This window comes from Plasmodium knowlesi (assembly GCF_000006355.2).
Source record: "Plasmodium knowlesi strain H genome assembly, chromosome: 9".
In the NCBI taxonomy this organism is placed as follows: Eukaryota; Apicomplexa; class Aconoidasida; order Haemosporida; family Plasmodiidae; genus Plasmodium; species Plasmodium knowlesi.
This window is the reverse complement of record NC_011910.2, coordinates 1,801,310-1,814,677: the sequence shown is the minus strand read 5'-3', so window position 1 is coordinate 1,814,677 and position 13,368 is coordinate 1,801,310. Positions and strand designations below refer to the sequence as shown.

The 13,368-nt window shown below is 40.5% G+C and overlaps 2 protein-coding genes across 2 annotated transcripts; both read left to right on the top strand.

Moving 5' to 3' along the window:
• Positions 1 to 1,003: 1,003 nt before the first annotated feature.
• On the top strand, positions 1,004 to 2,200 carry PKNH_0940000 (conserved Plasmodium protein, unknown function; the record flags this gene model as incomplete). The annotated part of the gene is made up of 3 exons (XM_002259388.1): positions 1,004 to 1,091; positions 1,228 to 1,297; positions 1,591 to 2,200. The coding sequence occupies 3 exons, from the start codon at positions 1,004 to 1,006 to the stop codon at positions 2,198 to 2,200; spliced, it is 768 nt and encodes a 255-aa protein (XP_002259424.1).
• Positions 2,201 to 5,047: 2,847 nt separating this feature from the next.
• Positions 5,048 to 13,102, top strand: PKNH_0939900 (conserved Plasmodium protein, unknown function; the record flags this gene model as incomplete). Its single annotated transcript, XM_002259387.1, has 1 exon — positions 5,048 to 13,102. One exon carries the CDS (start codon positions 5,048 to 5,050, stop codon positions 13,100 to 13,102), a length of 8,055 nt encoding a protein of 2,684 aa, XP_002259423.1.
• Positions 13,103 to 13,368: the final 266 nt, after the last annotated feature.

Below are 13,368 nucleotides of genomic sequence, written 5' to 3'. Positions count from 1 at the left end.
CCACGGGGGAAAACGCAAAAGATCATGGGAATGTGCAAACCTGCGTAGGAAGAAGGCTGTCCTCTTTCCCCCGCGCGCACTCTCCTGACGCAAGTTCATGCATGCAGATTTTCTCCTTAACCTTCAAAGCGTCATGCTGTCGTGAAATGTCCCATCTGATAGCATTCTTGGACACATAGGAAGAGGATAACCATTACATGGCTCGAAATTTAAAGAAAAGAAAAATAACATCATGGAAAAAGACTTAATGATGCTTTCATAAAAACATTTACATACTTGTCAAACAACACCTTCCGTTGCAACGCGGGGGAAGAACTCATTAACATCTTTTCGAAGTTGCATCGATGGAAGAATGGAAAAAAAAAAAAAAAAAAAAAAAAAAAAAGGAAAAAATAAAGTGCACTGTAGGATACACAAATTGCTATCATCCGATCTGATTAAATTCCTCATGTTACTTAAATTCCCCCCTGCAGTTATCCCCGCGACATATCGAACAAGTTCGCGAACAACTTCGCGAACAACTTCTTAGGGGTACATGTGCAATTAAAGGCGCATGTTCCAGATGAAGACACATACGACAACTGTTCACCTTTCCACAACTCCTTGATCTACAAGGTTTTCACATTTGGGATTAAAAATGGGGTGCTCTTAGGATATGTTGCATAAGGAGAGTCACTATGCTTCCCTTTTTTCCGGCATAACCATTTGATCACCTGTGGAAGTACCCGCACAACCTCTCTTCGAAGTTCTGTCATTCGTTCCTATTTCGCTTGTCCCCGATTGTTTTCCTTTTTCTTTTTTTTTTTTTTTTTTTTTTTCTGATACATTTCCCCCCAATATGGGATAAACATGAGTTTATAATTTCCTCCCTACTAACGTGACACCAAAAAAAGGCTGCAATTATATTTTTCCTCCTTCAATCATCTCAGTAGGGACATAAAATATAAAAAAAAAAAAAAAAAAAAAAAAGAGGTGTTCCCTTACGCAAAGAAAAGTAACCAAAATGATAAGCGCAGGAATAGTAGGGATTCCCATGGGGGAGGAGGACACAAAGAAGTTTTGCATTTTTTTGAATTTTTTTAAGGAAAGAGGTAAAGACGAGTGGATGTTCCTTACAGGGATGCATTTCTACCACCCAAGAACATTTACAGAGTGGATCACGCGTTCGATGCGTTCACTATGTAGCACCTTCATCTGCATATGCGCATACCCCACCCCTCCACGCAGTCAACCTGCTCCAAATAAAAAGCAGGACTGAAACGATGGTGCATAAGAAGAACATCCTCTTTTTCATCCTGTAACTTCTGCATACCTGTCCACATGGGCACTCTTACATAATGGTGTCACATGTACATGGTGCTACACCACAGTTATTCCCACAGAACTTGTACGTATGATTATTCGTCCTTTTTTTTTCTTTCTTTCATTTTCTCTTTCTCTTTCTCTTTCATTTTTTTTTTTTTTTTTTTTTTTTTTTTTTATGGCCCTCTCACTGTGTATTTCATCACGTAGAGGTGTGTATACCTATTTGTGTCTTATTACATTTTGTGTTCACATTTTTTTTTCTTTTTTTTCCTTACACGTGCACAGAAATGGACACACGGAAGCTGCTCATGGGAGCATCTGCCGCATGCTTCGAAACGAAAACATATGCCACATGTGTAACAAGCTGATTGCTCTATGTAACGAATCAATTTCCCTGGTAGGGCTGAACCCCCTGGAGCATGAAAATAAAGAGAGGCTAAAAAAATGCATAAGGAACATCCTCTACTGTGCCAACAAATTAAGCATTAGGAACACATCAAATGTGCGCACTCATTTCATTAACCATTTTGGGAAGTACTTTATCGAACACATTGAGGAAGACTATCTCCTACTGGACAAAAATATGTGTGAAGTTATTAACAAGTACACCTTTTCACATAAGGAAATAGCACAGGTGCATAAAAACATTTGCCACGAAATGGGGATACCAGCAAATAACCAGATAGATCCATGCCACTGCAAATGCTGCTCATTTTCACGGAATGATGACACTCTGCATACCGTACAGAAGAACGATATTGTTCGGATCGTCAACACGTACTCTACACACGCAGAAACTGTTCACGACAATGAGAAGAAAAAAATATTCCAAGATATGGAGGCTCAGTTAATACATAAATTGAGTAGGACGCTCCTGGGGAAGGCAACTCGATAGGATCAGAAAAGTATAATCAGATCAACCGAGCTACACGATTACGTTAACTGTCTAGACATGTCACTACATAATTTGTAACAATTTTTCTTCACTCATATGTGAAGAAATTACGGAGCATGTGCTACTAATCTTGTTAAGTTAACCCACAAGCGGAATCATACGTGTCCATATATATATATTTATCATATAGATGCACCTATGTTCGTGACACCAGGCGCATATTTTTGATAATTTCCTTCCTCCTTGGTAACGGGAGGTAAGCCATCACGAGTACGTGAAGGGTGCGCAAAATATATGCATACAGGGAGGGAAAAATTGTCCAATAGCCATCGCGCAAATGCGTGAATGCGTAACAAGCATATGCCCGTCCATGCACAGCAGGCACGCACGAACAAGCGTGCAAATGAATAGGTCTGCCTCTCAACCAGTTCTCCACTAAGAGGAAGCAGTGGCAACGCAACAAGGCACATGGCTACCCTTTTTAAATCCTCGCTAAATGCCTATTCATATGCATAAACCGTTCACGTTAAAATACTGTGGAACGGGGAGTGTAAAGGAAGAAAATTCCGTAATTTTTAATTTGGACTATATATATCTTTTTATACACACAAATGTAAGCAGTACGTATGTATACATGTACAATTTAGCGAACTGAGGGAAAATTGGGCTGGCAGGAAAAGTGGCCTTGACGCGGCCTTCGCTCTGAACTAATTTTTTATCTTCTTCGCACATTGTGCATATTAGAGGAATTGCAAAAAACGTTTGTAAGGGAACAACCAAGGTGGCTACTTTTCCGTAGTCCATTTATGAAGAGGGAAAAATGCCCACAGTAGAACAAGCATAATGTTGTATGTGTCCCTTGCCTGCGCCATTTGGGTGCGCACGTCGGATGCACATATAAGTATGCCCTTAGTCCATATGTATGTATTTTACCTGCGGTCTTCATACATTTTTTGAGTATAGCAGGTAACTTAAAGAACAAGCTAAAAGCATAAAAATTCGGACCACGGAGTGAGCATACCATATGTATGCAACATGCTTGGTCGTCAAAATATGCTTTCTTTATAGAGAACCCAGTTTTTTTTTTTTTTTTTTTTTTTCCGCAATTCTCAAAATCGGTTATTATGCAATTTTAACTATTCCAAGAGGGAAGAAAAAAACGATCGGGGAAATTTAACAGTTGATAAAAGCGTTGAACGAGGTACCATTCACATTACAGCTAACATTTTCACTCTGCATACTAGAATTTTTTTTTTTTCTTTTTTTTTTTTTTTTTGCATGCATTACAATAAGTACGTTTCCACGAACGTAATACGCGTTATAACAATGTAAAGGCAAAACCAAGCGCGTCGAGCATACATGACATGCCAATCAGAAGGGAAAACACCACTAAATATACAACCGCAGAAAGTTGATATTAACTTAAAAATTGATGTTACGATTATTTTCATGAAAATGCCTTAACCCCCATGCAAGGCAAGTTTGGTAATTTTTCCGAACATTTTCTTGTTCCCCAAAATAGAAAAAAAAGGGGCAAGTCCCAAATGCAAATTAGGCAAATCCTTAGAATATAATATTGATATGAAATTTCAGTGTACAGACCACTGCTTCGCGCGGCAATTTTATGTTCTCATTTTTTTTTTGTGTAAAATACGGCCAATATGCCCTGTGGTTTTCTTCACGTAGGTAGCATATCCCATATATATATAAGGACCTCTAGTCCGTTTGCTTTACATGACCATCCCTACTCCTATGCCAACAAGGCGTATGAGAAACGTGCTTATGCGCAGAGGGAACTCCAACTTTACATCCCTTTAGTATGATTTTTCTTTTTCTTTTTTCCTTCCATCCTAACAATTATAAGGAAGAACCAAATAACTACGAATTTTTTTTTTTTTTTTTTTCCTTTTTTATGTACCTGTCACTTTGTTTTATACTTTATTTTTTCCCCCTCCCCCTAAGTATTTCCCACCTGCCTTTCCTCCCCCCCCCCCCCTCTTACGCGTGCACGACATTCCTGAGAATTTTTTTTTTTTTTTTTTTTTTTGTAATTATCATTATATAAGCGTATGTACTTGAGCGCCCCTGCAAGTTACTACGCACTTGTACACTCGCTTAAATGAGTACATACATGCGGAGGACGAATTATGCTTTCCACAAGTGCGAATTGACCATGTGCACACTTTGCATGCGCGCCTTATGACCCATACGTTGCGTATTGTCCCGCGTGAGTACAATTTTCTGTCTTTCTGTTATTAATTGCTGTGCCACAGAAAGGGAAACTTTAAAATCCTGAGTGGTCAATTTTTTTTCGACTCATTCCAAATGGATATACATACGTGTACGAGCATACACGTATGCACATACCCCAGTGGATAGTTCACTTTTTCTCCAGCTGTCACATTTGGCTGAGCGTAAACTGTGCATACTTCGAACTGTGCCATCACAAAGAAGGAGCTACTCACCGAAGAAATGTTGCGAGGAGAACGCACACGTTTGTATGTGCATATACATATATGTTTGTATTTTTCTTTTCTTCTTTTTTTTTTTTTTTTTTTTTTTTTTGCCAATCACGCCAGCGCATGTAGCTAATTTAAGAATGATATATTTTTTTCCTTCCGAAAAATTCAAAAGCGGCTGTGACCAGGCGAAGCCCATGGGAAGGTGTGCCTTCGCATGCACGGAGCGCACTGTATGGTAAAGTGTACAGTATATGTATAAAGAAGTATATGCGCGCTTACGCGCAAGGCATTAAAGAAGACGCAACCCATTTGGACGCGTACCAATCTGTTCAGCGCTACCCCCCTTCCCGGAGCAATCAACTAATCCTTATCAACCTAGCCGAAGATGAACTCTAAGAAGAACCATTTAAACAAAGTCGGCAGGCAAACCGGGAATCCCAATTTGGGAAGGAAAAACAATTCCTATAAGGGAAGTACCTATGGACAGACGAACGGAGGGAAGGTTTTCAAGTTCATGAGCGACTTGAAGTATAATGGCTACGGTAAGAAACTGGACGGGACGCATTCTGACAAGAGCTCTAGCACAAGTCGCAATGGAAAAGGCTACGGTGTAAGTAGCAAAGGAAAAGGAAAAAAAGTGGAGCATGAGATGGGTGAGGAGGAAAAGGACGATGAGGAGGATGACGAGGAAGATGGAGAAGATTCTGACGAGTATGAGGATGACATGGAGGATGAGGAGGAAGATGAAGAAAGTGAAGAAAGTGAAGAGGATGAGGAGGATAATGACGATGATGATGATGATGATGATGGTGATGACGACGAAGAGGAAGACGAGACGAACAGCAGTGAAACGAGCGAATTCTCCGTGAAAAAGAAAAGAAAAGAAAAGAAGCTACATAAAAATGACAACTTCTACGAAGGAGTAGAAACATCTAGTACAAAAAATAAAATGAATCCAAAAAATTATAATTCCGATTATTACGATATTTACTCAAACATATATTCATATTATGATATTTTTACTGAAGATAAAAATGAAAAAAAAAAATATAAATATTTTAAGGACGTTTTTTCCAATTTCGATCACAAGTATGAAAATAAGGAATATAATTACGGGGTGGATTTAAGCAAAAAGCTGCAAGAAAAACACATCCCCATTATCCATTCGAACAGAGGAGGAAACCATTTTGATAAACCCTATACTAAGGAAGACAGGGGAAACGCCTCCCCTCCCATTTCGAATATCCCCGCTGCGGAACATATCAACTCAAACAGCGCGGGCGGAAGTGCTAAACTCGGTAGTAACATCAACATTGCCTTTTTGAGCAATAAAATTTTCCGAAATGGTGATGGCAAAAACTCACGGGGTCGTAAGGAAAATGCGGATAATAGAGACGGCAACGATAACAATAACAGTACTGATGTCGCCGCTACGATGAGTGACCTGCACAATGAGTTCTATGCCGGAAGTGGCTCCCTGAAGACGAAGCGCAGCAACTTGAAAAAGAGTGAAGCGCATAAAGACTCAGTGCTCAAAAGTAACAAAAAGAAATTCGTTCCTTTGAAAAAGAAAAAGAAAAAAAAAAGCACCAGTGAAGATATCAGTATGAACGATAGGGAAAATTTGAGCTCGCAATTTAGCACGAACCACAGTACTAACCCAATTTCTGCTGTCAGTGCTACCGGGAATGCCTCCACAAATGCGAACCCCAATGTGACTGAATTTAAGAAGAACCTTGGCCATCCGAAAAACGGCGCGGAGGATATTTACGGCAAGTACGACTTTTCAGACCTTAGGCGAAGCGCGAATAACGAAAAGGTGAAGAAGAAGTTTAGTCACCCTGTGGACGATGTCGCCAGTATTGCTAAAAAGTCAAAGGGCAGAAGTAATAAAAAACCCGACCTCTTTGACAACCAGGAAAATAGTGAAGCCAGCAGCGCCACCATTTATGCGAAATATGCGAACCCAATGAAGGGGAGGGGTAAGTCGCACATGGATGCGGAAAGTGGCACCACACACCGGAAAGGCAGAATCGACAATGTCAACAACGTAAGTAACGCCAGTGATACAAGCAACCTGAGCAACCCCAGCAACATCAGCCTCGATAGCTCGTGCTCCATCGAGCTCGACGAGCCCCTGGAAGAGGGAAAAGTGGCTGACGTGAAAAAAGAAGGAAACTTGAAATTTTTAAAAAATCCAACTAAAAAGCGAATGAACAAGCTAAAAAAAATCCTAGAAATTCTGGAATATTCCATCTACAATGAAGAAAAGAAAGGATCTAAGTTGGAGTCAAAGTTGTACGATTATGTGCTATTGACGAAGAGCCTCAAACAAGAAATTGCTAATCTGGAGGAACTTAACAACAGCAATAAGAGCAAAATGGCTAACTATGAAAAAGACATAACCAAGCTGAAGGAACAGAACGAAGAAATGAAACTAACTCTTTCCACATTCGAAAATGAACTAAGCAGTTTAATAAACAAATTTGATAAAAACTTTGCGAAAGAATTAATCGACACAAAGACACAGAACGATGTGTTGAAGAAGGAAGTCGAGAAACTTAAAATGGAGATCGAGAAAAAAAACAACGAAATTAAGAAGATGGAAAATTGGAATGACATGTCGAAGAAGCTTAATGGGGACAATATAGTAATGCAAGGAGGAGAAGGAGTAGTGCCCTGTTCTGTAAACACATCGGGCATGAACAGTACAGGTACAACAAATGGTCCATTGAATAATGGGAAAATGGCCAATGGGGTTGTTAGCTCCCCCAATGTAGAAACAACCGGCGGTAACAGAATCGCTGCGTTAGGTGATAAGAGTGAACAGGGAGGAGTCCCGGGAGGAAACCCCCTGGAGAAGAACCTCAAAGAACCAATCACCACGGTGTACGAGTTCCCATTCTACTACGGTACCAGTGAAGACATTGAGCCATCCATTGTTGACGATTTAATATTAAAAATGAAAACTATCAGGATCGTGTATGAGAAAAATATCGAAAGGTATGATGATGACACCAAGGCAACAATCTACGGTTGTTACATCTCAAACTTCATTTTAGAAAATAAAGATATATGCAATCACAGGAAGGTATTGAAACATCTACAGGAGCATTGTCTAGTGGAGTCCAAAATGCTGAATGTGCATTTATCCCTACGCAGGGAAAGGTGCGACAATGTGCCTATTAAAGAACTGGAAAAGGAAGTTATAAGGCAGCTCGAAAATCCAGACTCAGACAAAAACAAAGAAAAGGTGGCTCTCATCAACTCTATTATGCTAACCCTTCTTTTTAAAAATATGCACCTTTATAATTTATATCGTTTATTCGTAACTTGCTTAAAGTGTGATAATTTTCGCTGGATACGTTTGATGAAGAAGTCGCTCTTTTTGAAATTTTTCGACTTGTGTTTGATTGACTCTAATGTGAAAGGAAATATGCACCTCCCGAACGTGAAGGAGGCGCATCTGATCCAGGTTCCACCGGAAGATGCACTACCAGACCCGCAAGGGAATGTACCCATGGAGAATCCCCATCAAGTGCAGTACAATATAAAACACCCCATGTTCTACTGCTCCAACGAAACACTGAAGAGACTAATTTCGAGCATGTTCCTGAACTTTGCCAAGGACCCAATCAACCCTCAAAACTGTGACAACATATACCACTATGTGTTACAGAAGAAGAACTTTGACCTGCTGAAATTGCTGAAGTTATCTGGAAAAAATTACAACTATATATTTAATAAAAATGGAGAGAACAAAACTCCACTAGATTACCTAGATAATGAAGACATAAGAATTGATCTCATTTCTGGGTACATCCTAGACATAGCAGGAAAGGGAGCTGATAATTATAAGAACGCAAAGTATGAGGTAGCCTTCGAACTGTACAGTGAGGCACTGGAGAAACAAATAAAACTTTCAGAATCTGTTAGGATGGGTAAATCAATGAATGAAAATATAGGAAAGCTTTATTACAACAGAGCTAGGACATTAATGCACCTGAACAAATGGATCGACGTTATTGAAAATTGCAACAACTGCTTGAAATATATTCCAAAATATATTAACGCCTTTGATACACAGATACACGCATACGAAAATTTGTTGGAATATGAAAATGCCCTCACGACGTATAAAAATATGTGTATGAAATGTAACATAAAACCGGATGATAAAGAAGAGAAATTAAAGTCACAAATAAATGCAACGTCTTTTCAAATTCTAAATGTTAATAGGAATTGTTCCGTTGCAGAAATCAAGCAAGCCTTCTCCAACTTATCAAAGAAATGGCACCCTGATAAACTTGGCATAAATAGTAGTCCAGATATTAAAAAAAGACACAACAACCACTTTAAGCGACTGTTTAAGGCCAAGCAACTTCTCCTGAATGATGCCGAAAGGATGAAGGAAAAGAAGAAAAAAGAAACCAACTATGTGTATCCTCAAATTATTGAAGATGTTAACAACCATTCACAGGGTAATAACAGAACGAGTTCGCATAATAGGCAGAAGAAAGCGGCCACCACAGGTGATAGTGTAAACGCGCCATCTCAGCAGAAAGATGGTAATGTTACAAACAATTCAAGAAACACGAATCACAATGCTAGTACCCCTCATAAGGATGGCGTAGGAGGTAATGCAGAGCATCCCCCCGTTAACACGAACGCAGGTACATTTAATAACTCAACGAAGGATACGTCCACTTTTTCTGGCGAAGCCAAGAACAACTTCTACCACACGTACAAAGACGACATAGACAAATTTCAGGAGAAACTAAAAAATTTCAACAAAGGATTGAATAGCGAATCGGAGAACAACAAAAATGGCAACCCCTTCCTCAACCTCTTTGATGGGAAACTCACCAATCTGAATAACGAAAAAGTGGATGAAAATTTTTACAAGAAATTGAAAGAGGAATATGAAGGACTCTCCGACGATGAAATCACCAATTTTAAAACAAAAATTTCAAACTCCATTAACAATCTAATTCAGACGGAACTCAACTTGAAGAGAGAATATCAGGAGCTCTGCATAAAGGAAAAGACAAATGTCATTATGAATGCCCGCTTGTGCATTTTGCAGGAGATACAGAAGGCCTTGTGTGTGCGATTGGACAAAGAGAGAAAACTGAAAGTTTTGGATAGCATAATTAAGGGAAGAAATGGAGAACAATCAGCTAATCAGGCCAAGGCAAATGAGGGTGTTGACGCTACGGCAGAGGAAATCCCCCGTGAATACGAAAGGGATGTCCCTCGAATTGGCAGAAGTGAAGGGTATGCTCCTGATACACAAGGAGAGGAGGAAAAGGATTACTTACAAAAGAACTCATCCAAGTTTGCAAATGGCGGATCCCAAGCAGACGAGAAATGGGAAAACTCCAGAAGGAAAAGCAACGCCGATGATAATGATGATCGCTTCTTCGAAGACGCCGCATTTTTTCGAGATGCGCAGAATACAAAGGGGGACAGCGGATTGGCGTCGGCAGATCGAAAGAAGGGAAACGCTGAGGGAAGTGATGAACATGGTTTGGAAGGCGATCATTTCACGGATGGTAGTAACGATGATTCCTATGGCGGTGGATCCGGTGTGCAGCGTGCCAATAAACGAAACGGAGATCAAATGGAACACCCAAAAAATACGCAGAAAGAAGCGGCGGAAAATAAAATGCACGAAGACGCCGCCAAGGAGTTCTTCCACGATGACGACAGGGGATATTTTGAGGACAACGAAAAAAATAAAAACACTCCAAGTGGAAGTAGCAACGGTTGTGGAGGGGGGGACAATGTCGATCACAGAAATAGGAGAAAAAAAAAAAGCGCAGAATTTAACGACAACAACGTACAATGGGAGGAAGGCGAAACGCAAACAGGTGAGAGCAAAAAAAAAAACGAAAAGAACAAAATGGCCGCAGAGAACAATGACAATGAGAACTTCATATTTTGGGATGAAAAGGGGAATGCCCATCACGAAGGGAAGGAGACTTCATACAACTTCGAGGCTGCTGATATATTCCAAGGGAAAAATGAAGGGAAAACTCAAGTGAAAAATGACAGCAATAACTTCTTCGAAAGCGTCAGTGCTAATCAGTCGAGTCAGATCAACCAACAATTTAGGCACTCCAACGGACTACCGGGGGAGTGCAGCTCCATGGGCGAATATGAAAAGAGTTTTACTGGTGATAGATTAGAAGAAAAGAATTTTTTTTTTTCAAGTAAGGGCAACAAAGGGAAAAACACCCTGAACAATACAGTGGGGTCGTTTTACGATGGAAATGCTGAACAGCCAAATGGCAATGAGAACGACCATTTTCCCCAAAGGGTAAAGGAGCAGATGACGAAAGAAGAAGTAGATGGAGGGGAAGATGATGTAGAAAGTAACGGGGCAATGACGAGCAGTCACGCTTTCGCAAAATCGATGTGTGAAAGGGGCCCTTTTGATTTTCCCCACGGTGGCAATTACGATTACGAGTTGGAAAGTCGCGCCCGTGAGGGGGGTGTCGCGGGGGAGAGTAGGCATGCCAGGGAGGTACACACCGAAGGGGGGGATGCCCCAAATGTCGGCTCGGGGATCAGCGCGAATGCCAACTCGCACAAAGTGAATTTCCCGAATGAGGAGGATGCGTACAACTACCATAGGGAGAGAATGAAAGATATCATGGGAACCGCAAATGGAACGCCTGGAAATGTGAAGAAGGTCTCGAAGAACGGTAGCAACAGTTCCTATGATAACGAGCAAAGTGACGGAGAAGAGGATATTCAGCAAGGCCTAGGGAGGATGACAAAGAACGGCATGCCAAATAACAGCGTGCCAAATAATCTCGTCCCTGGTAGCTCCTTCCAGTATAATAACAATTTTCATGTGGACAGCTCCATTGATAAGAACAGCGATGATGGTATCCTTAGAAATGACACCTACGGAACGACGAATCAGCATCATGTACACGGCGTAGGAATAAAGCATCTCCCCCCAAAAGTAGCAGATCATAAAGAACAGGACAATAACATAAACGGTGAAGAAAACGACCCAATTAAATATTCCAACACCTTGAAGAAGGAGGAACAATTCGCAGACATGCGATTTCCCGGTAGCAATAGCTACGTGCGCAAAGGCGTCGACCAAAATATGTTTAACCTACTTAACATGGACGCCAACTTAGCAGGAAGTAACTCCTCAGGAAATTTGAATTCGATTTACGCAGAGAAATTTATGAAGAAAAATTTAATGTACTCTAATGACGCAGTGGACAGAGAGAGGAGGCGAAGTAGCTTCAAGCAACAGGTGGGCACAAAGTATGCCAGCGATGGGGAAGAAGTAGCAAAGGGCGAAAAATTTTATGGGCTCTATAATGATAATATTGTAGGTCACAGCAGTGGGGGCACTAACGCAAGTGGGGACCACCAGGTGAACAACTTCGATCCCCCGTTTTTCAGCCAACCCGCGCATCTTTCCCATGACCCTCCCTCAAATGGAAGAAAAAATGGACATAGGAACTCAACCACACGTAGGGATAGCAACAACGACGAAGCTTTTGCCAATTTAAACAGCTATAAGTATGACCAGGAAATTGAAACACAACACCAGACGCCAATTCGCATGTCGCAGCAGGGATACAAGAATGCAGAAGGGGGAATCTTCCATAACAACTCCAACAGCGATGGGCACTACACCAACGAACGGTATGAAGAAAATTATCAACAAGAGCGGGGATACAACCGTTACTACGCACCCGATGAGGAAGAAGACACACCTAATGGTCCAAACAATGACGATGATAAAAATTTTTTCCAAACAGATATTAACACAAATCACAGTAATACAAATAATCTGTATGAGAATGATATGAACAATCCATTCCCTGAAGAAATAGACTCCAAAGAAAATAGCTTCCCCTTCGATGACAATAATTTCCCGAACAGCAGTTCCAACTTTTATGAAAATCATCTGAGCAAGTCATACAATTATGAAAATGTAAAATTGAGAAATTCACTTATGTACATGAATGAAAATGAAGAGAAAAATAAAAATTTGAAGAAAATATTTTCGAATGATTTAACTTCCATTTCAATGGATAAAGAATTTAATCAGAACAGTAAATTCTCATTCAATCAGAAAGTGGAGAAAAACAAAGTGAAAAATGGCAAAGGAAAAGTTCCAAGTGAGGAAAATAATTATGTCAAGTTGAAGATGTCTTCCTTAGATAAAGTAAGCCCCAATGTTGATGCGAGTAAAGCCAGGCCTTTTGTTTTATCGTCGGGCTTAACGATGGGGGCTACCTCTACCCCTGCTGCTCTACCCGTCGAAGGTTCTCTACCGAAAAAAATTTTTAAAAAAAACGTGAACGCAGATGACAAGCATAAGGCGGTCGATCAGATGAAACGGGGCAAGGGAAAGGCCACGGACAGCGCTGTAACGATCGGCAGTAGACAGAACAAGTGAACAGTCTTCGCCATACATGTGCCCTATTGTTTAAGATTTACATTGACCAACCCCCAATAGGTATATCACGCCAAGCATTCACCTCACCAACGAAGCTGAGGGAGAAAGTGGTGTAAGAATATTTACCTCGAACTATTGTGGGCATTTAATTCCCACAGCGTTTCATGAATGTGTAAACGTAGGTACGTTCTCCTACCTGTGTACATGTAACTATTTATTTCTTCTTTGGATCTGCTTAAGCGTTTGCGTACAGCCTCCCTGTGTCA